This window comes from Octopus bimaculoides, chromosome 26 (assembly GCF_046866305.1).
Source record: "Octopus bimaculoides isolate indiv1 chromosome 26, ASM4686630v1, whole genome shotgun sequence".
Lineage (NCBI taxonomy): Eukaryota > Metazoa > Mollusca > Cephalopoda > Octopoda > Octopodidae > Octopus > Octopus bimaculoides.
Genome location: NC_142953.1, coordinates 7,071,586 through 7,097,495, shown reverse-complemented (window position 1 = coordinate 7,097,495; position 25,910 = coordinate 7,071,586). Strand labels below are relative to the sequence as shown.

At 35.0% G+C, this 25,910-nt stretch overlaps 1 protein-coding gene across 1 annotated transcript in view; it reads left to right on the top strand.

Annotated features, from left to right (window-relative positions):
* Positions 1-25,896, top strand: part of LOC106868382 (tRNA pseudouridine(38/39) synthase) — a 57,286-nt gene extending 31,390 nt beyond the window's left edge. The window contains 18 exon segments of the mRNA XM_014913607.3: positions 4,580-5,067; positions 12,859-13,394; positions 16,028-16,152; positions 17,096-17,236; positions 18,177-18,237; positions 18,635-18,719; positions 18,848-18,953; positions 19,068-19,128; positions 19,942-20,075; positions 20,988-21,105; positions 21,474-21,537; positions 22,764-22,829; positions 23,280-23,337; positions 24,447-24,502; positions 24,997-25,044; positions 25,047-25,084; positions 25,086-25,113; positions 25,596-25,896. Of these exon segments, the coding sequence (XP_014769093.2) occupies positions 4,755-5,067; positions 12,859-13,394; positions 16,028-16,152; positions 17,096-17,236; positions 18,177-18,237; positions 18,635-18,719; positions 18,848-18,953; positions 19,068-19,128; positions 19,942-20,075; positions 20,988-21,105; positions 21,474-21,537; positions 22,764-22,829; positions 23,280-23,337; positions 24,447-24,502; positions 24,997-25,044; positions 25,047-25,084; positions 25,086-25,113; positions 25,596-25,684 (2,127 nt within the window). The 5' untranslated portion in view covers positions 4,580-4,754 and the 3' untranslated portion in view covers positions 25,685-25,896.
* Positions 25,897-25,910: the final 14 nt, after the last annotated feature.

Sequence of the window (25,910 nt, the reverse complement as noted above, 5' to 3'; positions counted from 1 at the left end):
CGTTAATATAAAATGCAAAAATTTTGTTTAAATTAATGCAGATTTTGAGCTGTTGTCAGGTGAAAGAAAGTCTTTGTTATATATATATATATATATATATATATATATATATATATATATATATATATCTTTCACTTAGGCATTGTGATACTAATAACCTGGTGTAGAGCTCAGTATGTGTTTGCTTCTGAATGGAACATTAGTCAAATACAGAGCAGTAATAAGAAAAAAGAGATGGCAAATGATTAAATTATCATCTTATGAACTTCATTAGCTTACAGCTGTTTCTACTGTAGGATGTGGTAGACTCAGAGTGGAGTGCCTGGGTGACACCTTATAGCTTCATCAGAGTCTCAGGCTGAAAGGGGATGAGAGAAATCCAGATTTACATCAGTCACAGAGTATAGCATGACATGAATAAATGAATGTAGATATTGGAATCATATTTATTATGTGGTTGTGATCATTTCAATAACAGATGGGTTAGATAAATTATTCAACATGCTGGAATCTATATAAATAATGATTGTGTAAATTACAGCCTTGGAGACCATGCAATACCATGCATTGTTTCCAAGGTCATGGACGAGTTGGCATTATTTATATTGATTCTTGTATGTTAAATGATTTATCTAATCCATCAAATATTGAAACATTCAAAACCGAATAATAAATGCGATACCTATATCTTCATTCTTTTATTCATTTTTTGTGTTTTATATATCAAAAGAGAGACTGTACTGAATGATAAATGAAAAGATGTCTCCAAGTTGCCTGCTTGGAGTGATGAGCAGCAAGACTGCTGTCAGTAAGGTAATTGGAATGGAGTGAGTTGATATATGTGTGTGTGGATGTGTGTATATATATATATATATATATATATATATATAGTTTATATAAACAGCTAGGCACAATGTAATACCATTAAGAAAATATTCAATCAACACTAAGTGTGACTAAGCACCTACATCACTAGAAATAAGAGTTAAAAAGCTCTTGCTGCTTTAAGAAGAGGGCAAGATAAACATATCCTGACAGGGACGGTAACTGCCCCATAACTGTCTCCAGAATCACCTGATGAGATCTAGTCTCACCTATTCTGTAGGCATCATCACTAGTGGCTGCTCAGACAGCTGATAATCAGCTAATTCCATCTGCCAGCACATATGTAATTACCATAAAAATTTATGGATGATTTAGCGAAATGCTAATGTGTATATTAAAAATTAATATAAACAGCTAAGCACAATGTAATACCATAAAGGAAATATTTACTCCTCATTAAATGTGACGAAACACCTACATTGTTAGAAATAAGAGTTAAAAACTCTTAGTGCTATATATATGTATGTTTATGTATATATATATATATATGTATAGGCACAGCAAAGCGTAGGATGCCAGAAATGGCTAGGTACAATAACATAGAATTTATCATGTGCTGGTAGGGTACTGCAGATATGTAAGTACCAAATCCAATTTAAATCATAGATCCAACTCTGTGGTTGGTTCCAGATGTGGTGTAGATATAAAAAGAGGATACGCCAATGATGTTTATAATTTTAAATGCCATTTATGTTCTCTTCATATATATATATATATATATATATATATATGGTAAAGTCCTCCTTTGGTCATGAATGACCATGGGATTGCATCTGGAAAGTTCCCTCCGAGGCACAAACCTGGGCCAGGTTGTTTATGGAAAACCAGCAGTCACCCATGCATACCAGCCTCTCCTCTCCATGCCACTGATATCATCCAAGGGAAAGGCAAAGGCTGATACAGCTTGGCACTAAAGATGTTGCAACTCATTTCTACAGCTGCGTAAAGTGGAGCAACGTGAAATAAAGTGTCTTGCTCAAGAACACAACACATGTCAGTCCAGGTATCGAACTCACTACCTCATGATTGGGAGCCCGACACTCTAACCACTGAGCCATATGTATACACACACACGTATATATATATATATATATATATATATATATATATATATATATATATATATATATATATATATATATATATATATATATATATATATATATATATATATATATATATATATATATATATATATATATATATATCTTCTTTACAGCAAGGAATGTGTTCAAAGCCTTATTCCGGGGCACTTCCTTCATATTGTAACCTTTCATCACCTACCCTAAAGCTGCCTCCTTCTCGACTGTAGCCACACCTAGCTAATGGTGATCTTAGTCTTGTGAGATACATGCTGACGAACATACCCGAGGCATCCAGTCATAAAAACCATACCAAAGCAGACACAAGTGTGTGTGTGTGTGTGTGTGTGTGTGTGTGTGTGTGTGTGCGGGCATGCATGCATATGCATATATACACATATTTGTGTGTATGTATTTATTTAGTTATATGTATATGTGTGCTTGATGTATATATACATTTAAATGTTTATGTATATGTATGTTTGCATATATATATGTGTAGTTGACTTTACATGTACATAATTGTATATGCATACATACATATGTGTGTCCACACACACACACACATATATATATTTCGTTAAATCTCAATCTGCTTGCTAACGTTTATAATTATTTATATTCTAATTCAATTTAAATGTTAGCATTTCCTCATCTCTCTTCATGGTAATTAAACTGCTTGAAGTCATAGAATTAACTTTAATTTTTTTTTTTTTTTGTTGCTATTGTTGGAAATGATCATCATTTTTTTATTATTATTATTATTGATAATAATAATAATAATAATAATAATAATAATAATGATATATTGCTATGAATGTTGTTTTTGAATTACCTTTCTCCCGAAGACGAATATAGCTGGGAATGGAATTTATGAGTAAATATTTTGTTATGGGTGAAAACATATTTCAGCGTTTCAAATCTTGTTGAAATAAAAAGTCTTTCTGCTCTAAAGAGAAAGACAAATATTTCAATTAGTCGATTCCTACTAGCTAATATATATGATAAAAATCTAATGTTGGAGAGCATTCCTGGCTGGCTTCACTGTCTTAATCTCTGCATTGTAGCAAATCTTTCTTCCATAACATAATCCTCCTTGTTTCCTGACCTTTACTTTTTCATGAATTTATCTGTGTTGACTAACTCGTGTGCTTAACTGTGAGAAGCTTCTTACACTTGTCATTTTTCTCTTAGTTGTTTTTTTTTTCTTGTAAAAAATTTCTGGCCTTGTGCCTGTGTGAGAATTGAAATGATTATTATTTTCATTTATGAGTAATAATAATCCTATGGTAAGTAAAATATGACAAAGATAATATGCTTTAGTACTGACAAAAATTATTATCAACAATAATCGTAACAGAAATAATATGCTTAGTACTTACAAATTGTTATCAATAATAATCGCTATAGAAACAATGTGCTTAGTACTTACAAATTATTATCCATCTATTACTCTTGTGATTTTTAATCCGACTCTCGTTATAGTTTATAATTGAACTAGGAATTGGCTTTCACTGGAATGTCTCTAAGAAGCGTTTCAATCATCAAACATTCTTTCCTATCATCTGTAGTTGTTAATTATAGTTAAAATGTGGACAATTGTTTAATATTTCATGCATTAATTTGAATGGAGCTAGAAATATTCTTTATAATAATCACAGCTCAGATCATTTTCATAACATCTTATAATAAAACGTTGATCTGTATTCTGTTATTGAACTGACTTTGGTTCATGATATAATACAGAGAACATATAACAGAATCTTTTTCATATTATTAAACATCTCTCTCCTTATTTAGTTGCAAAACTGCTAAATTTCAGGGTTGTTTTAGTTAAGACAAACTTGATATCAGTAACACACTTTTAGCATACTTTATGACCAAAACTTATTAATTTTGCAAAGTCACAACACCATTGCTCCAGTTCAGAAAGAAATCTAGCTCAGAGCTTTTCTCTTTAATTGGAGATGTTTTATCTTTGTGGAACATTAATATTTCTGTCTTACAGTCTGCATTTGCTGATGTTTATGGCAATGTGTTGCTCCTATTGATCTGATCATATAAACTGATTTTAGTAATCTCTAGTGTATTATACATACCGTATAGAATATATTATTCATATGAATTTAATATATAATAAATAGAATTGATCAGTAAAGATTTTAATTACTGATTTAAACGTTTCTTTAATAATCACATATAAATCTTTTCAGCTCTGTTTTTGCTTTTTATTTTTATATGTTAAAAGCAAGAATTATTTGCTGAACTTACAAGAAGTTGTAGATTCATTAATGTGTAGAATAAAACAGAATTAGTCCGTTTGGTAACTTTCTTCTCCATTTTCTTACTTCGTTCCAAAATAAAGCATTAACTTTACAACTTCATTCTCAATAACTTGTAATTTACAGTCCATTTAAAAATAGTTGGGTTTTTTTTCTATCATTAGTTCTTTTATCTCATCATTACCATCATCATCATCATCAGAAAATATTTTGAAAATTCACTTTTCAAAATATTTATGTACTTAAATGTTGCATGCAAGCTAGTTGACTAATAGCATGTCTTGCTTTGAATTTTTAGAAAATCACTTATACAAGTCCTATCTCCGTTAGTTCCCCTAGGTACCTCCACAACCAACAGCACCACATATTGAGAACACGCTGCCGCAACACTTGAGGAATTATACACAGTCCTCTCCATCCATCTCTCTACTGTGCAGGCTTAATTCATCTTAAACAGCTGCTGTTTATATGGCTTAGATTAATTTTAAACTCGCTCCTAATCATAATGATAGCTGAAAAGGTGCCATGTGTTGGTCTACGCACATTCCTATACGGCTTGCCAGACTTCCGACGAGAAAATATGCTCCGTAAAGGCCGAGAGGTCCACAGAATCTATGTTGAAGTGCATAAAGGAACCACTTTCCTCGAAGATCAATTTACTCTGACAGAATTCGGAAGAACAGTCTTAGAAAGCGGAGGCATAAAGGCTGGCCGTGCAAAGAATGTGGAGCAGATAGTCGTCGCTCGAGAAACTCTGTATTGCAGTGGCTCTGCAACATGTCGACGAGTGTGTGGAGGATATTCAGAATGTACTCCAGGTAAGAATTTTTTTTCTATATTCTTTCAAAATCCTTTAAATAAAATCTTAAATTGAAACAATATTACTATTTGTACAAATGTTGAACTTCAAGTTTTGCTGGTTGTTTACATGATGGGGTTTTAGCTCTTTTATACACCTGTTTTATATTTTGGTTGCTATGTTACCAAGTTGACATTTTCTCTGGAAAATTTTTTCGGAAGTTTAGGTATGGGTGTGTGGTAAGAAGCTTGCTTCCAAACTGCATGGTTCCAGGTTCAGACTCACTGCAAGGCACCTTGGGCAAGTGTGTCTTCTACTATAGACTCAAGCTGACAAAAGCCTTATGAGTGGATTTAGTAGGTAGAAACTGAAAGACTCTTTTGCCAGACTGCTGTTACAGGGACGTAAAACACACCAACATTAGTTGTCAAGCAGTGGTTGGAGGATAAACACAGACACAAACACCCCCTCACACATACACATGGCGGGCTTCTTTCAGTAACCATCTACCAAATCCACTCACAAGGCTTTAGTAGCAGACACTTGCTCAAAGTGCTGAGCAGTGGGATTGAACCCAGAACCATGTGGTTGGCAAGCAAACTTCTTACCACACGACCACTTCTATGCCTTGTAGATTATTTACAAAAACAGGTTTAAATTTAGCATTGCTTTACTCATTCACTACCAAATTTCTGTTGAAATACACTGCCTCTGATCCAATTAATTTTGAAAAATAACAAAGAATTCAGTAAAATATCTTTAAGCCGGTGAATGCTGTGAGCTGGTAGAATCAGTAGCACATGGGAAAAAATGCTTAACAGCATTTTGTCCATCTTAATGTTCTGAGTTCAAATTCCTCTCAGGGTTGATGAAATAAGTACCAGTTGAGCACTGGGGTCAGTGTCATTGACCAGCCCCTCCTTCCTCAAAATATCAGGCCTTGTGCCTATAGCCGAAAGCGGTTATTAAGGTGATGCATGAACCCTAAATTGACTTGGAATTTTGATGGAAGGTTTTAATTTAAGTCCTTTTAAAACTGAAAGTTTCTATCATAGAACTAGAAACGGTCTCTGACAGATTGGTATCAAAAAGGTTAAGCATGCTAGACATCTCATACAGTTTACATATGTGCTTACATACATACATATATGTTTGTATGTATCTAATGCATGTATATATATATATATATATGTACTATGTGTGTGTGCATATATATGTGTGTATATATATATATGTATGTGCACACACACACACACACACACACACACACACACATATACATTGTTGTAGGATATCTTACTGGCAATCAAGTATATAGATAACACGAGGTTGGAGTTAAACCTAAGCTTAATTTATAATGTCTCTTTTGTTTAGTCGTTTGATATTCCACAGTTGTTGTCTAGAAATCCTGTCTGAGGTTATCTCTAATCTCTACCACACACAACAACTTTTGTGCAATTTTGTCATATTTACGGCTTCATGACCAAAGAAGTGGATGAGGAGTCTCTAAGAATTTTGAAAAATCATATAAAGAAAGAAAGAAAAAAAAAAAAAAAAAAATTATCAGTTTCTTTTACTCCCAGTGGCAAGAGTATTTGTAGATTGCTGAACATAAAAAGAAGGCTAAGTACTTTGGATACTATCTCCTCTCAGAACAATTCCTCTCATTTCTTCAGTTTTCTCCCTCTAAGTTTTCTATTACCTTTATCTCTATTCTCAATATTTCTTATTGGCCACCCAGTCTTTCTGCTCTTTCTTTTGAATCCCACCATTACATATTTTAATCTTGAAGTTAATACTCAATACCTTTTAATTGTCAGCTCACCTGAATTCAGTTAATGTTTCTGATTCATCCCCCATTACACAACATCTTGTTTCATATCTCTTTTGAAAGTTGTCACTGATATTTGACCATCGGCTGGTTCCAGAAAAAGAACTATTCATTAAAAAACTATTACACTGTGTAACAACGATTTTTGTCCTTGGGTAGCAACTGTTATTTCCTATGTGCTGACCCTAGAAAGTATGAAAAATGGTTAATATTTCCTTCAAACTTTGCTTTTGTTATGATATTTATTCAAAGCCCAAAGAATCCCTCTCAACACATGGCTATGATGCTCCCCCACTATTCATGCTCGTCATCAGAGATGCACATATTGTCAGCCACTGAGGGACATGGTGAAGTGGTTAAAGTCAACATATGACAAGTAAATTTATGGTATTGAGCAAAACATTTTCTATAGTAGTATTTCAACTTCATCAACTCATCTCTGAATCTGTCTGAAATGTAATGGAAAATCAGTCAGTTTCAAAACATTGATGTCTAGGTCAGAAAAGCAAAGTTTGAAGGGAATAGCAGTCATTTCCTTTGATTTCTAGATAGAAGCAAATAGGAAATAATACTTACTGATCAAAGACAAATATATATATATATAAATTTTCTTACACAGTGTTATAATTAATATCTGTAAACAAATTAGCCATCTGCCTACATATCTGTTATGTATCTGATTGGGTGACTTGCCAGACCAATGCAGCTCTTCCATAAGTCTTCATATTCTCTACTTGATATCCAATGTCTTCTCCAAATTGATTGATAAATGTTCCTTTTGGTCTGCCAATACCTGTATGTCCATGCATGGGTTTCCAGAGAAGGAGATTGCTGGATATTTCATCCTTGCTTCTCCAGTAGTATTCTGTATGTGTTCTTCTTTCTCAGATTACCAAGGTGATAGTAGGAAGACTGCCATATGGTTGCTGTTTTGTAGGCTGTGGCAGACGAGAAAGATTGAAAACTGACTAAAACCCAAACCAGACATTCATGTCTACATATCCCTCTTCAGCCATGATACATTCAGGGATTCTCGTGACTCCCTGTCACCATCTATTATGCATTTGAATTATGAACCTCAGTCATAGTGAATTGAGCTGATTAAACAACCATGGATGCTACACCTATGGATGTGTTACTGTTACTCTCATTAAAAAATGGTGTCTCTGTTTCTATTATTGCCTTTGTATTTGATCCTTGTGTGAATGGTAAAGAAAGAAAAAAAGAGAAAAAAAAACACTCACCCTGGCAGTCAAACATTTTATGTTCAGAGATATCGGTATGAATAGTTGAACATTCATGAACTCTGCTGAACAATTTGTCCATCAGTTATGGCTAACATGTGACTCGCTAGATGTGTGTCACTGAAACTGTTTATAAAGTCTGCTGACTGTCAGAAGTAATAATGACATGGAGACATAATATTTTATTGTGACGAGAATCTTTATTATACAGCTATTATTATCTCGAGGTTTAAATGGCTGGGTAGTACCTCCTATGGCACCTGGGTATATTTTAACATCTATTTCTACTCTCTGTCAATTTAGCATTCCACCCCTACCCCCCCACACTCTTTGTTTCTTTTGTAATTGTCTCTCCCTTTAATTAAGAACTCTTTATTCCTTTTTGTTTTCTTAATATTAATAATGTTTGTGACCTTTTAAAGTATAGATGTGTTTTCTTCTTTCAGCTGTTAGCTCCCATGTCAGCCAAATCTGTTTCTTTTTTACCTGCAGGCGAAAACTGCTGGAGTTTGATAGCAGTCATTAATTTTCTTTGCTAGGTTTTCTTTAAAGAACAGATAACATATATTTAGCTTTCTGTATATACATTCGTAGGTACTTGTGGTGGGGGCCTAAATGCCTGTTGTAACAGCAATATTTTTTTTATGATGTGGCATAAATTGAATTGTTCTACAGACTATTCAGGTCAGCTTCTCAACTACAAAACTGTGAATCATGCAAGCAAGTAGAGTAATGAGTCTTGTCTAAGAGTACGGTGCAATGATTTGAATCTATATTCTAATCATTTTCAAGGGTCAGCATTAATTTCTGATATAGCAATTCTGTTCTTGTTTAAAGTTGTTATCATCACCACCGATTAACCCTTTAGCATTTAATCCGGATACATCCAGCCCAAATATTCTACCTGTTTTATCTTGAAACTAACCAGATCCAATCTCTCACACCTACCTTACAATGTCATTCTGACAATATGCAGGCACACCTTTGAAATCTTGAAGCTGTGTGATTAATTCAAAATAATGCGAATAAGTAAGGATTACACTTGGCCCTAATCAAAATTCTGAAGGGTTAAGGTGTGTTTTTCATGCTGGAATAGGTTGGACAGCTTGACAGGATCTGATGAGCTGCAGATTGTGTCAAACTCCAGTGGTCTATTGCAGGATTACTCATTTTTGCCAGTGGACTGGAGCGACATGAAATAAAAGTATTGTGCTCAAGAACACAATGTGTCACCCAGTCCAGGAATTGAAACCACAATCTTACGATCATGACTAAGCTATGCACCTCCACTCTCACTGGATGCCTTTTTATTTTTTCATGCCATCAGCATTTCTATTTTCTTGGTAGACATCTCCAAATTTTTGAATCGAGATAATACTAGATTAGCCTTGATCAGTAAAGTGTCCACACATGCAGTTCAGGAACTACTTCATCCTTTTACTGTAGAAATTAGATATGTCCACTGAAAATTTCATTAATCCTTAGCTACAGAAAATAGTTTTATATACCAATCTATCTTTTGTTGAGGAATGTCATGTCTGAAGCTATTTTTGCTGCGATACATCAAAAGTGACTTGCAGAAAAGAACAATTCTATTTGTTGACAGATATCTAACAGACTTCTCCTAAACTGTGAATCAAAATCACACTAGTTTGGCCTCAATCAGCAAAGTGTCCACTCATGCAGTTCAGAAACGACACAACTATTTTACAGTGGAAATCAGATATATTCACTCACAATTTCATTACTCTTAACTGTAGAAAGCAGTTTTATATACCAATCCATCTTTTGTTGAGGAATTGTTATGTTTGAAATTTTTTTTGTTGAGATATGTCAAATTTATTGAGGCAACATGACTGGTGGAAAATAGCAATTTTATTTTTTTGATGGAGGCACAAGTGGCCTAGTGGTTAGGGTAGCGGACTCACTGTTGTAGAATCGCGGTTTCAATTTCCAGACCGGGCGTTGTGAGTGTTTATTGAGTGAAAAGACCTACAACTCCACAAGGCTCTGGCAGGCTCTGGTGGCAAACCCTGCTGTAGTCTTTCACCACAACTTTCTCACTTTCTTCCTCTTTCTGTTGTACCTGTATTTCAAAGGGCCGGCCTTGTCACACTCTGTGTCACGCTGAATCTCCCCGAGAACTACGTTAAGGGTACACATGTCTGTGGAGTGCTCAACCACTAGCATGTTAATGTTTATTTATTCAATTGTTTTGAATTAATCATACCCTATCGATGATGTGTTTGTTTAGTTTTAGAATGACATTGCAGGGTAGGCGTAAGAGGCTGAGTCTAGCTAGTTTGAACATAAAACAGCCAGAATATTTGAGCTGGATATGACGGGTTTAAGCACTAATGGTTTAAGGGATAAACTGTTGGCCAAACTTCTACAACTGCTAGACTGAAAGAAAATGGTGTGACTTTGATCTTTACCTTTGATTGGTTTATTGATGTGTAGTCATTTTACAGTTGTTTGTTGTTGAAGGACACTAATGAGAAGAAATTACTGATCCTGTTGAATTTTAATCTTGTAAATTTGTATAGAACTGCTTTAGGTGTGTGAGTGATGCTCTCTCTCACACACACACACTCACACATCCCAGCGGAGGTTGAAATGTGTAGTTTCCATTTGTAATTTGTCCTCTTATATCAAACCCTCATTTCTAACAAGTAGTAACAATAACACACCTTGAAGCTGTTGCTTCTACTCACTGTTACTTCTTCTTCCTATTTCATTACTTTTACAACATATGTTGGACTATGGAGTTCAATCCTCTGCATTTTTTTACACTTTCACAACTTAGAATAACAAAAATACACCAAACATTCATGTATTCGGGACTGTTTTTGTTTCTCTTTTGCTTTTAACCTTTAGGATTTTCCGCTTCCAACAGCTTCTGGCAGTTCCCTTTTCATCAATCCACCATCTCATTTTATCACCTCATCATTATAAAGTTCAGTGATGTCTAGCTTTTGTCTTCTGCATATAAAGTTTATTTTTTTATGCATTTAGCAATTACCATTCCCTTTTTCTGTTTTCCTTCTTTCATTCTCAGAACTCCAACTCGTTAAGATCATGTTGTTTGCTTCCATCCATCAATTAAACTAGAATATTATGTTGAAAATCTCTAACATTTAACTTAATGCCATATTAGATGCTATGGTGTCCACCTTGCCTTGTTTATCTCTGTGTTAAGGTCTCTCTCTCTGTCAGCAGCTAATCAGATTAACTACAAAAGGGCCTTGTCTACTACAGCAGTTAATCTGATTAGTCCAAGACTGAAGTGGAAGACTACTGAAAATGGTGGGTTAAACTAAATTTATGTACTTAATCAGGTTAAACATTTTTCTTTTTTAAGGAAAAGCTAGTGCTGTTTTGTCAATAATTAAAGTGGAATGAGAGGCGACAGTAGCAGAGTTTTTCTGTTTTTGAAGGGTGATCAGAATGCCTGTGATCCATATTGATAAAATTGTTCCTGTCTAAATATGTGTGAATTAAATACAGTTGTTCTTCAAATAATAAATATGTTCTGCTATGATGAAGAGGAGCTGTGTTGGTCGAGGGCCCATAAGTATAAAATGTTCTAACAGGGAACTTGTAAATATGTCAGCAATCAAGAGTGGCAATTCAAGTAAGAATAGTTGACTTGGAAACGAAGCATGTGCAATGATATAACTATGAAGATTGAGTTCCTAAAACCAAGGTGCCACATAAAAAGTGTTGGTGTGGGTGCTGGTGCCATTTTGAAAGGATTAGTGCTGGTGCCACTTAAAAAGCACTGCTGATAGTACTGCATAAAAAGCACCCAGTACACTCTGTGGAGTGGTTGCCATCAGGAAGGGCATCCAGCTGTCGAAGCCAAGCCAAAACAGACTATGGAACCTGGTGTGGCCCTTGGCCTTACCAGTTCCTGTCAAGCCATCCAACCTATGCTAGCATGGAAAACTGATGCTAGATGATGACGATGATGAATTAGTAACTGTAAGGAATAGATGAAGTTTAACTATAAGAACAAGTTTCTTATTCTTGCAATGATTTTTTAGTGTTCAAATTTTAACTGATATTATTATAATGGTTCTGGATTTCTGTTATTTAAAAAAAAATTGAATAAAATAATACTTTAAAAATTTCCTAAACTTTTGATTTTATTCATTTAACTATATTCATCATCATCGTCGTCATCATTTTAACATCTGCCTTCCATGCTGGCATGGGTTGGATGGTTTGACAAGAGCTGTTCAATAACCAATAGAGGACCTGCAATTGACTAAATCTAACTTCTGTTATTCTCTTTTACCCTTTAGCATATAAACCAGCCACATCCTGCCAAAATATTCTACCTGTTTTACATTCTAACTGGCCAGATCTGGCCTTTCACACCTAGCCTACCATTTCATTCTAAAATTAGCAAAGACATTATCCAAATGTTGAAGCTTCAAGATAATGCATGATTAATTCATAATAACAATATTAATAATTTGACAATAATCTGAAGGCAAAAAGGTTAAGCTTGAATCTTATTTATAATTTCTGTTTTTTTTTTTTTATATATATTTAGAAAGTATGTTATTAAAAAATATATTTGAAATAATTATTTTGTTCTTGTTTGTCATAATCATAAACTGCTGAAGAAATATAAACCTTTTCTATTGATATTACAATCTTATCTTGGTTGCTATTTAGATTTCTTATTTTTCTTTATTTTCTTTTTCTTTTTTTTTTTCTTTTGCAGACTGCTCAAAGACGAAAGTGCGGGGTCACAAATGCAATTACAGAGTCAAGATGACTATGCGCTTGGGACATGTAAACTCTTGGTTTGTAGAGGTAACCGGTGACCACAGTGGAGCCTTTTTCCGTTATGAGAACATGCTTCTGCAAAAACCTTCTGCCCGTTCTAGTCAAAAGAAAATGCGAGCCAGCTTAACTAATCCATCATCATTCCCTCTTATTAGCCACCTCACACCGTCTCAGGAACAGAACTATTTTTTAATGAATGCTACAATTAAATCAGAACCACCTGATACAACCGTGGAAGAATTACCCAGCCCTGTGTTCCAGTCAAACCCTCTAGAATTTCATAACTCTACCATTGACAAGAAACCTGGTTCACAGGCTGACATGTCGTACACGTGTATGGCAGGCAATACTCAGGTGGTACCAGATGAGCCCAGTATGGCAGTTGCTCAATCAAATTATACTGCTGTCATGGAAGAGATGTGGAATGATGCCAATATTGACTCTAATGAAAATGATAATGATGACGAGAAGGTATTAATACTCCACCTTTGCATGTGTACAGTGTGTACCGACTATACTTTAGATACAGTTAGTCTTAGTGCCAGATCCTACTGTTTCAACCAGTCTTTACCAAGCTCTCTATCTCTACATATTAGTTAGTGTCTGTTCCTTCAATAACTGTGCTGTGGTTTTTCTTTGGTTTTAGTATGCGTTTTACATAGTTTGTGTGTGTGTATATGCATGTACTGCACACATTTGCATGGCTAAATTACAAGAATTATTTTCTTTTCCGTTTCTTTTTTTTACTTTGTTAACAAATTTATTTAAACTTGCTTTTTTTTTTTGTCCTTTTTCTTTTCTTTTTTCTTTCTTTTTTTTTTTTTCTTTTTTTTTTTGAAACTCCAGCTGTGTGAAATCTTGCTTCTTCATGTTTCAAGTAATCTCTTCTTTTCCATCAGTTTGTCCCTGCAGAATTTTAGTACTACTGAGAATTGTTGCTAAGTAGTAATAATTTTGTAATATATTTCAGGTCAATGATATTTTAACAGGGAAAAGCAGTAACTATTAACACCTATTTATTGATATATATTTATCAAAGACTCGTTTAATGAACTTTTGGTTCTCTTGACAAAAATTTCAATTATTGTCACCATCTGCTGATATTAATTAAAACTTATATCATCATCATCTTCATTTAACATCGTTTTCTATGCTGACATGGGTTGGATGGTTTGACTGGGGGCTGGCAAGCCAGTAGGCTGCGTCAGGCTCCAGTCTGGTCTGGCAACGTTTGTACAGCTGGATGCCATTCCTAACGCCAACCACTCCAAGAGTGTAGTGGATGCTTTTTATGTGCCACCAGCATGGGAGCCAGTCAGGCAGATATGTATGTGTAAATATCGAAGAATGAGAATGAATTCTCAACAGCACATTGGTGGATAAAGGTTCTTTATTCATGTATTAAGACTACCATTGGTTTCATGTAAAGGAACACCTCAACAAAGTGAAAGGACAAACATAAGAAAATAGCACTGAACACAATTGATACAAATTAAATAAATAATTATAGTAACAGCTTGACTTGACTCCAGATGACTCAAAGCTTCATAGGCTCACAGGACAAGCCTAACTTGTCAGGTGTCGAGAGAAGACTCTGGATACCTGATCAAATAGGTTCAGCCTATGAGCCTATGAAGCTGTGAGTCATGGAGCTGAGTCAAATGGCTATTAATAAACATATATGTGCACACACATGCATGTATGTAAAACAAAATTTAATTATTACTGAGATATAATTTCCATTTACAGTTTTAATTCAGGTAAACTTTATCAAAATTATTTGAAGTGAATACACTGTAAAGTATTACAAAATGAAGAGAACTCCTCTATGTTACCTTCTGTGATGTTTATATTTCAATGAACTTTGGTATGTTTAAAGATTTGTTTCTTAATCATTTCAGAAAGGTGTGATTTTTAAATTAGAAAATTACTATTTTTAAATCTCACAACGAGAGATATTCAGCAACAGTACTTTGGAGTAAAGATTTTTGCCAACATAACACGGCAGTCCTGGTTTAGGACTAATGTTGCTGTAATTTCACTATCAAACTTTCCCCCTATTATCTAGCCCCAGGTCAGCCCTGATTGAGCACCCTCGTAATTAAAGACATTCCAATCATGGCCATACCATCTTTTTGTATATCAAAAACTATGTTAGCTAATGAATCCTTACTTTAAGATAGTGGTGGTTGTTGATTTGGTTCCTGTTCTAAAAGATTGGAGTTATATTAAGAGTGAGCTCCCTTGTCGGTTCATTTTATATTGATGTAGTCCTGGAATGTGTGCTTCTGTCCATATATTTGTGTAAATAATAATTTATTAGCTTTAAGCTTATATGCATTCACCATGTATTGGCTATAGAAAATAGTCTAATGTTGGGGCATAGAAACCCTTGACAAGGCAAAAAAAATGGGTGCATGAGAAAACTATGAAATTATAGTTCTTAAATCTAGCACGAAGAAATCAGTGGATAAGTTGGTGTTATCTGGCAGCACACTTATCATGAAAATAGGAGGTGTAGGTTCAGTTCCCATGCAGTAGTGTAACTGGGGGAGGGGAAAGGAGGGAGCACTCAATTTATACCAGCTGAGTGGACTGGAGCAGTGTGAAATGAAGTGTCTTGCTCAGGAACACAACGCATCTCCCATTCCGGTTCAGGAATCAAAAACCACAATCTTACAATCACATGTCCAACATCCTAACCACCAAGCCATGCTCTCCCATTTATTGCTCCAAAGACTCATAAGAAAGAAATTATACCTGTATGTGTTAAATACATCTCCAAAAAGTGCTTCTTTACCAGCTTATCTGATGTGATTTACAGTTTTTTATTAATAACATACTAAACTGCTTGTTATTCTCATTTGCGTTTCCATTTACAGCAATGCCATGGTAATTAGAACCGCGTCATTTTCTGTGTTTCAGGGCAAATTGTTTCATAGTCTTCTTGAATGTTTTTCTCTGAGATGTGCGGAAATATTGATTTTTTTCCAAGAACACAGTCAATGCAGATGTGACGGTTTTGTTTTGTGTCGTTTATTATTACTAACATGATTTTTATGTTTTCTTTCTTTTTTTTTTTGTTTCGCTTTCTGTTTTCGTAGGATTTGGTTAGACGGGTACGACAGTTAGAAGCACATGTTTCTCAACTGCGCAACATAATCCTGAAGAATGATAAGAAAGAAGATAAGAAGAAAGATCGAAAAGGAAAAGTTTTTGATTTTTCTAAGTGAGTCTGCAATTTTTGCATCTTATAATGTGGAATATAATAACCCCCCACCCCCCAAAAAAACCCTTTTGGATTAACTACCATGCTTAGGTCCATCATGGGCCCAAGGGACTGAGATAACAACACTCCCTCTTGAACTAGATGCCAGACCATTTCAGGGTTAACTTCCCAACCATTGCTGGAACTCATTTGTAGCTGAGTGGACTGGTGCATATAAAGTGAAGTGTTTTGCTTAAGAACATAATGTACCGACCAGTCCAGGAACCAAAACTATGGCCTTACAAGCTTTCACTATCATGAGGGAGTTAAAAAATATTTTGCCATTGTTTTGCAGTGAACTATTTTTCACTAGCAGAACAGTTACTTCTACTTCCAGTAGTCAGATATCTACCATTGACAAGGCAAAAGAAGGTTGCTGGTAGTCCTGGCAATGGAAATGGTAGTGATTGTCTCCCCCTAGCAATGTAAGTGAGAAGTGCTTATGTGCACCACAAAACCATATGAAAGGTTCTCTCATAGTATCTATCGCAGTATTGTGTGTTCTAAAACAGCATCCACTTTTAAGTGGTGATAAATTCTATATTTTGGTATTAATACTACTTCTGCTGCTTTAATTAGCTAAATATTTTTCTCATCTTCACATTAAGAATATATGATATATCCAATGTGTGCTATAGTAGCTATATACTGGAGAAGAATATGTCTTAGACAATTTGTAAGACATTTATATTAAGGAATTTGTCCCAATTAATATATTAAATAAAACCAAGAAGGCTGGTTGTTAGATTCAGGAAATATATTTAAACTCACTTAATCCTTCTGATAGCAACCCAATTGAGACAGGCCCTGGTTCTATGATACAAACTTCCCGTTTTAAAGTGATGTAAATTAAAATCTTCCTTCAGAATTATACATTTCATTTATTTTTAATTTTCATTTTCAGGTACAATACAAGACACATTGCTCTGAAAGTAGCCTATCTTGGTTGGGACTACCATGGCTTTGCTGTTCAAGAAGACAATGAAAAAACTATTGAGGCAGCATTATTTGAAGCATTGATTAAAACAAAACTAGTTGATTCACGGTAAGTGTCTAGAATAGAATTGAAAAAAAAAAAAAAGCTGGTAATTATCTTGGGTGATTTATTAATGTGGAAAATTTCAGATGCACCATATTGGCGAATGACGTCAATTAAGTGCTGGTGCGGTTGTGTGGTTAAGAAGCTTGCTTCCCAACCACATGGTCATGGGTTCAGTCCCACTTGGGCACACTCATTTCTCATTCTCTAGTTTGGAGAATGTGTCAACTTTTTTTCCATCATTTCCACAATTATTTCCTTCAGATATTTCTTTTGGTTCTACAAGGGTTGGCTGAAAAGTTCATAGGCTGACCAAGATACTCTCATGAAATGTAACTAAATGAGCTTTATTTTGGAACATAAACCACCCCTTGCTGTCCACACACTTCTTCCATTGGTATTTGCAGTACTGGATGCCATTGGTGAAGAAGCTTTCGTCCTGTCATCAACAGCAGATATGACATCATCATCATCACTATGATACTGGTTCCCAACCAAGTGTGTTTCTTATGCTGGGAAGCAGAATATCTTTTAGTGCCATTTCCATTAAATACATTGTCAGCTGTGGATTGGTTGATAATAAGCATGTTATTAGGTGCTGCTGTGGGTGTGTGGTTAAGAAGTGTGTTTCTCAACCACATGGTTTTCAGGTTCAGTCCCACAGCTTATCACCTTGTGTACTTGGCTGAATGTAATCACATCGTTTTGAATTAATCATGAATTATCTCATGATTTTCAGATTTCAGTGTTGTGATTGTTTATTTTTTTAGAATGTCATTGTAGAGTAGGTGCGAGAGGCCAGATCTGGCCTGTTAGACCATAAAGCAGGAATATTATTTGGACCAGATATAACTGATTTGAACCAGATATGGATTAAATACCAGAATTTCTTGAGACATGTCTTAACATTTGCTGTTATTTAACAAGTCTTTTTCTTTATTTCCAGGGAGAATTCCAACTATCATCGTTGTGGAAGAACTGACAAAGGTGTCAGTGCTTTTTGTCAGGTTTGTAACAAAGTCTCTAATTACTTTCCTCTTACATTAGTTCAAGTTCAAAGTTTAGTTCCCTTCTTAGGTGGCTGGCTAAGCATGCCAGGCAAAACGCTTAGCAGTGTATCATTTATATTCTGAGTTCAAATTCCACTGAGGTCAACTTTGCATTTCATCCTTTCAGGGTCAATAAAATAAGTATCAGTTGAACGCTGGGGTCGGTGTAATTGACTAGAGACCTCTTTCCCAAAATTGCTGGCCTTATGCCAAAACTTGAAATCAATATTAAGACAATACAAAATGGCAAGCTGGTTGAATTGTCAGCACGCTAGACAAAATGCTTAGTGGCATTCCATCAGTTTTCACGCCGCCTTTTTTTTATATTGAATTTTCTTTCTTAAAATACTTTCAGGTTATTTCCTTGGATCTTCGAACATCATTGTTAGAAGGGCCAGGTGTAAAAGTTCGTCAGAATGGAACTGCTCATGAAAGGCCAGGTATGAACAAAATTCAGAATCTAATTTTCAAAGTACCTTTTCACTAAATTAATTTTTTTTTCCCCATTCTTGATTTTTTTTTTTTTTTTTATACAAAATTTTTTTTAAATTCTATTTTGCATCTTCAGGTGACAACATGACTGAAATTAAGTATGTTCATATTCTCAACAAAGTCCTTCCTCCAGAAATTAGGGTATTAGCTTGGGCTCCAGTAGATCCTTCCTTTAGTGCAAGGTAATGACACCCTGGCTTTTTTTATCTTCTTTTTTATTTTTCCCTTACATCCAAATTTACATCCAACAATTTTGTTACTTGGTTTTTACACTTTTATTTTTTTTAATGTTTTAGGTTTAATTGTAAAAGGAGAAATTATAAATATTTTTTCCCTGTTGGAAACCTGGATGTTCAGGTACGTAATCGTTTGTTATTTCATAGATTATCTAATCCCTAAGTATAAAATTTGATCGCTATAAACAAATGATCTGCACAGGTTGATCAGCAAGAAATTGTGGAACCCCTATCTGTCTTATTATGACTGGGGAATCCCCCATCTTGTGTGAATATGAGACTGTTATGGACTCTTGAATTATTTGAAACCCAGGGTCTCATATTGAGGGAGTGAACTTGTTAACCATTTGGCCAGCTGTGTTCACTATATTATCACAACAAAGACTATGTTGGTTTATCAACTTGTCTTGGTTGACTTGACAAAGTAAATATGAGATGGGAATATTGTGTGTTATATTATGGATGATAATTTGGCATATATCAAGACAGAGTCATTTTATAGAGCCAAGTAAGGCCTACATCATTGGTTTTCAACTGGGGTCCTCATGGCCCTTAGAAATCCACATAAGATTTTGCTGTTAAAATTTACATGTGATAAATTAGTTTTCTAAAATATGGAATTTGCGAGTTGTATATTGTTGGACAAGCTTTTCTTTGGCACCGGATATGTTGTATCATTGCTGTATTATTCTACAATATAAAACATATTTCAAAAATTTTTTTCATAAAATTCCTAATAATATCTAACTATAAAAATGTTCTAGGACTTTTTTTAAACATTGAATGGCTATGGGGTCGAGAAGAGTGAAATAGGAACCAAAGGGCTCCATAGGCACAAAAATGGTCGAGAACCACCGGTCTGCCTGTTGAGATAAAAACATTGCGTAGAATGTGGTAAATATATTTGAAAGGCTTTATTGTTTCTGTTTAACAGTTGATGGCTGAAGCAAGTCAAAAGTTAGTTGGAGAGCATGATTTCCGAAACTTCTGTAAATTGGATGTAGCCAATGGGGTTGTGAGCTGTAAAAGGAAAATTCTTTCTGTTGACATTATGGTTGTAGAACAAGGGTAAGTGACTTCATTTTCACTTGGTTCTTGAAACAATCCCTTTATTTTTCCCCCATTTAACCCTTTATTTGAGCCAGATATGGCCATTTAACCGGCCATATCTGGCTCAGATCTTTTACCTGATTCATGTTCAAAGTGGCCAGATTGGGCCTCTCACACCTATCCTACAATATCATTCTAAAAATAGACAATCACATCATCAACATATTTGAGGCTATGAGATATTGCTTGAATGGAAAATAGGTCAATTTCAAAACATTGATGTCCAGGTCACAAAAGCAAAGTTTGAAGGGAATAGTAGTCACTTCCTTTGATTTCTGGATAGAAGCAAATAGGACAAAATACAGCAAAAATGTATAAATTTTGTGACAGTGTAATCAAAGATGAGTTAAGTAGAGTGTGTTGTCTGTTGAACTGAAAAAATGGAATGATTGAAACATGTTAATATTTAACAGGAAAATATAAACTAAAAGTGACTTTAAAAATCAGGTTTGTCCTTCATGTGTTGTCTCTTAGATTTTTCCCTTTTTCCAGTTAAAGGAAATATTACCTTAAACACTTTTGCCATTGGAAAATTCTCTGTAAAAAATTTCTGTAAAAAATTTTGTTTTAAATGTCTTCATGTTTTTTTACTGTTTTGACATTGAATAAAGACTTGACTATTTAATGCTTTTATAAAACCTTTTGTTATTTCGAAAATGCTGATATAATACGTTTTATCAGTGTCCATGTGGTGAATTTGTCTTGCGGCAAATTTTCCTATACGGCAAAACTTCTTATAGTGACTATTCCGGGCAGTTATCATGAAAAAAAGACAAAATGTCTTTTAATCTTTGCTAACTTCCATGTAATTAGTTGGGACATAAATAATTTCAATTATCTACTACAACAGTTGTTTTATTTTCCTTGTAGACCAAATGGCTATGAAATTTGCGAGTTGTGTATTGTTGGACAAGCTTTTCTTTGGCACCAAATACGTTGTATCATTGCTGTATTATTTCTCATTGGAGAAGGCAAAGAATCTCCAGAGGTAATCAATTTATTCATGAATTCTTAATTATCCATTTAGTTTGATGAAATGACTCATATTGAAATTCTGGAAAATAAAAACAGAAGCATGTGGCTTAGTGGTTAGGGTGTTGGCTTCATGGTCATAGGATTGTGGTTTCAATTCCTGGACCGGAATTTGGTCAGCCCAAAGCTGTAGGTGCCACGCAGTGGTACTGAACCCATAACCATGTGGCTGGGAAGCAAACTCTTTACCACACAGCCACATTTACACCTATGTATGTTTAAATTTTTTTTTTTTTCCATAATTTTCTACTCTAAATGTACAAACAAGACAATGTAATATAATTATTAATGATAATTAATTGATTAACCTTTGTTTCTTTGAAGATTATAGAGGAACTGCTAAACATTGAAAAAACACCACGGAGACCCCAATACAACATGGCTTCCGGTAAGCTTGAACAGCATATTGATTGATTTAACATTATTGATAATTACCCTTTCCATTAAGTTCTCTTTTCTTCTACTTCTCTCTTTCTCTCTTCTTCCTTCTCACTCTCTCTTCCTTCCTCCCCCCCTCTCACCTTCCATTTCTCTCTCTTCCTACCCTCTCCATCCTCTCTCCCCCTTCTGTCCTCCCTCCCTTTTTCTCTCCTCCTTCTCTCTCACCTCTCTTCCTCTCTTTCTGTCCTTCCTCCCCCTCTCTCACCTTCCCTTTTCCTCCCTCCCTCTCTCCTCCCTCACCCCACAATAAATTGTACTGTGGTTGTTTGGATGACTCCACATGTCTCATTTGTTAATTAATGTCTCTCCTGTAAATGTCATATTCTGTGTTTGTGGTTCCAACATTCCATTTGACATCTCTCATTCAGTTCCAACAGAACAATCCAATAACCATCATCATCAGCATCATCTGCATCACCACTATTGCACGACCCATTGTTTTATGCCCAGAATAAGTAATATTTTGTTTCATGGAAATATAGATTTGTATTCAATAAAAAAAAAGTAAAAACAATATTGAAATAAAAGAAACATTTGATACATCATCATCATTTTTGTACATCCGTCCATTTTCCATGCTGGCATGAGTTGAACAGATTGACAGGAGCTGCACCAGATTCCATAGTGTGTTTTGGTTTGGTTTCTACAGTTGGATGCTCTTCCTAATGCCAACCACTTTACAGGAAATACTGGGAGCATTTTAAATACCACCATCACCAGTGCTTTTCATGTGGCACCATCACCAGTGCTTTTCATGTGGCACCACCACCAGTGCTTTTCATGTGGCACCACCACCAGTGCTTTTCATGTGGCACCATCACCAGTGCTTTTCATGTGGCACCATCACCAGTGCTTTTTACATGGCACCATCACTAGTGCTTTTTATGTGGTACCATCACCAGTGCTTTTTACATGGCACCATCACTAGTGCTTTTTATGTGGTACCATCACCAGTGCTTTTCATGTGGTACCTTAGTTTTAGAGTATCGTGGTTTTACGACATGATGATGATGATGATATATACCAGTAAGAGTTCATTCCACACTTGTAAAAACTTTTGATGTTCAGTTGGAATATTTAAATTTGTATAAATAAATGCCTTGAGACCATTAATGACCACCTGTTATTCTGTAGTGCTATTGTGCATTTCATGTATCTCTTTGTCATTTTCAGAACTTCCTTTGGTGCTGTTTGATTGCCATTTCTCAGAAGAAGATCTGGACTGGGTCATTGAAGCTGGTCAGTTACATTCCCTCCCACTTTTTTCTCTTTTTAAATTAAGTTTAGTCATTCGACTGCAGCCGTGCTGGAGCACTACATTTGAGTGTTTTATGTTTTAGTTGATCATATCAACCACAGTATTTATTTTAATCTGATATTACTTTTATAATGCCAGTTAAGACACATGCATGCACACACACACACACACACACATGATGGCAAATGAGGGTTATTATTATACTAGCAGAGATATCTAGCATTGCTCGAGATTAAAATCGTACAGTCTGTATATATAGATATTACTTGCCCAAGGTGCTGTGCAGTAGATTCAAATTCAGAAGGACACGGTGGCAAAGCGAACTCTTTTCTAACATTGACATGTTTACACTGCTATATGTGTTTGTAATTTTGTTGTAACTGCTTTTGTTGATGTCATATTTGAAAACTTTATCTTCAATTCGTTTGTAGATTGTCATGAAGAAAATATCCGACATTTCCAGAAGGTGTGGGCCCAACATGCAATCAAGTAAGTTTCTTTATCAATTTTAATACTGTCATTAGCCCTTTCGTTACTGTATTTATTTTGAGATGCTCCGTGTTTCTTTCAATTACTTTAAATATAAAAAAGAATTTAGTAAAATAACTTAGTTATCATTCAGCTGGTGTCAGGAACATAAATTGTGGCTAAGGTTTGGTGAAAGATTTTAATTCAAAACTTATGGAAACAAGACATTTGTACTCAGAGCCAGAGGTGGTTTCAGCCGGGTTGGTAACGAAAGGGTTAAAGTGATTGTAGTTTGTGTTTGAATTAATCCTTTTGTTGCCATATTTCTGTTCCAATATGATGCCTTTTGCTTCAGTTAATTTTTAAAATATTGAAGCATTTTATGAAACGCCCCTGCCATTATTATTCTGAAGTTTGAAACACAAATCAGCTTTGAATTTTGATGGAATGAACTTTGTATCAGGAACTTTGTATCTCTAAAATAGGAAATTTGTATACAAACCAAGATTGGTCAGAAGCAGTTTAGTATCAAAAAGGTTAAGATTCTTTGTCCATTAGCCTTTTTTTTTTTTTTTTTTTTTCAGAATTAATTTTTAGTGGCGTTAGGAAGGGCATCCAGCTGTAGAAACTCTGCCAAATTTAGATTGGAGCCTGGTGTTGCCATCCAGTTTCACCAGTCCTCAGTCAAATCGTCCAACCCATGCTAGCATGGAAAGCGGACGTTAAACGATGATGATGATGATGATGATTACATATAGAAAGTTAACCCTTTAGCATTCAGATTATTCTGTTAAATGTAGTGGTTATTTATTCATACTGTTTAAAAATTAATCATATCTTATCTCATAGCTTTGAAGATTTGATGATGTGGTTCTATATTTTTAGAATGACATTGAAGGATAGGTGTCAGAGACCAGATCTGGCTGGTCTGAACATAAAGCAAATAGAATATTTGGGCCGGAGATAGCTGGTTTAAATGATAAAGGGTTAAGTCTAATTCAGATAGAATATTACAAAGGAAACCGTTTTTGTGAGTTTATTATTTCAATTTTGGTTAAATTTAACCTTTTGATGAAGGTATACTTGTACTTTGTGTGTTATCTAATTGTTTTTCATTCTTTCCTTTGTAGAGCAGCTATGGTTAAACAAATGCTTGAAGGACTCAACAGCCACAAAGTTGAAACCGGTATGTATTAAATTATTGAATCTAGACATAAACTTGAAATCTTGCTTCCATTATATCTAACTGCAGTGAGCAGGCAGAGTTGTTAGCATGTCAGACAAAAATGCTTAGTAGTATTTCTTCTAGCTCTCTTACATTCTAGTTTTAAATTCCACTGAGGTCAACTTCACCTAGCATTCCTTTCAAGGTTGATAAAATTAGTACAGCTGAGGGCTGGGATTGATGCAATATGCTCAAACATATTGTCTCAAAATTAGAAAGAATTATTCTTTTACTTTCTTCAGTCATTTGACTGCAGCCATGCTGGAGCACTACCTTTTAGTCAAAGAAATATACCCCAGAACTTATTCTTTGTAAACTTATATAATTATATAATTTAGCTTGGTAAAGTGCCTTTATGTATCACAAAATTAATTTCTTTCATATTAAATTCTCTGTTTCTCTATTTTGACATGATTATTCATTTGCTTATTGTTTTTGTTTTATTCTTGTCTTAGATACTGATATAGCTCCATGGTGTGAGCTGAGTGAGCCAATACTTGCCCAAGTGAATGGTTAACACCTGGCTGTAAACCAAGACATTACAAAATCTCTGTTGCAAAGACAAACATGTGGTAAGTTTCACAAATTTTAAATTGAAAACATATGGCCTTCTGTACTCTGGCAGTTTGTTGTACTTGATAAGACACGTCAAGCTAAGTAAAGGTCACTGTCTTCCACACCTACAGACTTGTTCTTTCAGGTGCCCGGTGCCACTTAAAAATCACCCATGTTGGTGCTACATTAACACACCTGTGTTGGTGTTGTGTTAACACACCCATGCCTATATTTTGTTAACAAACCTACGCCTGTGCTGCGTTAACATATCTGTACTTGTGCTGCAGTGCCGGTGTTGCATTAACACAACCTGTGCCAGTGCTGTGTTAACACACCTGTGCCAGTGCTGCGTTAACACACCTGTGCCAGTGCTGCGTTAACACACCTGTCCTGGTACTGTGTTAACACACCCCATGCTGGTGCTGCGTTAAAAAGATTTTTTCTTTTTTTTTTTTTTTTCATTTTGCCAATCTCTTTCATGTTGTTGTTGTTATTACAGAGAGCCTGGAATCAAAAATTGAACATTATTCAAAGAAAAGGAAATTCGTTGAAAATCAAGACTCCTGGTCAGGATTTGCTGGTGAATGAAGTCTGCGAGAAACTGTGCCAAATGAGATTCGTTTTGGGATCCAGTGATATGATTGTTTGCCAGATTACTTGGAATATCGACTAGTCCAAAACCTATGAAAGGGACCAGCAGTGGACCCTGTTATTATTTGTATTTGTTTATGTTTAATTTTACAAAATAGGGGTCCAGTGAAATAAGTCAATATTTTGTATTAGTCTAGCAGAGCATGCTAGAATGAGAGAAATT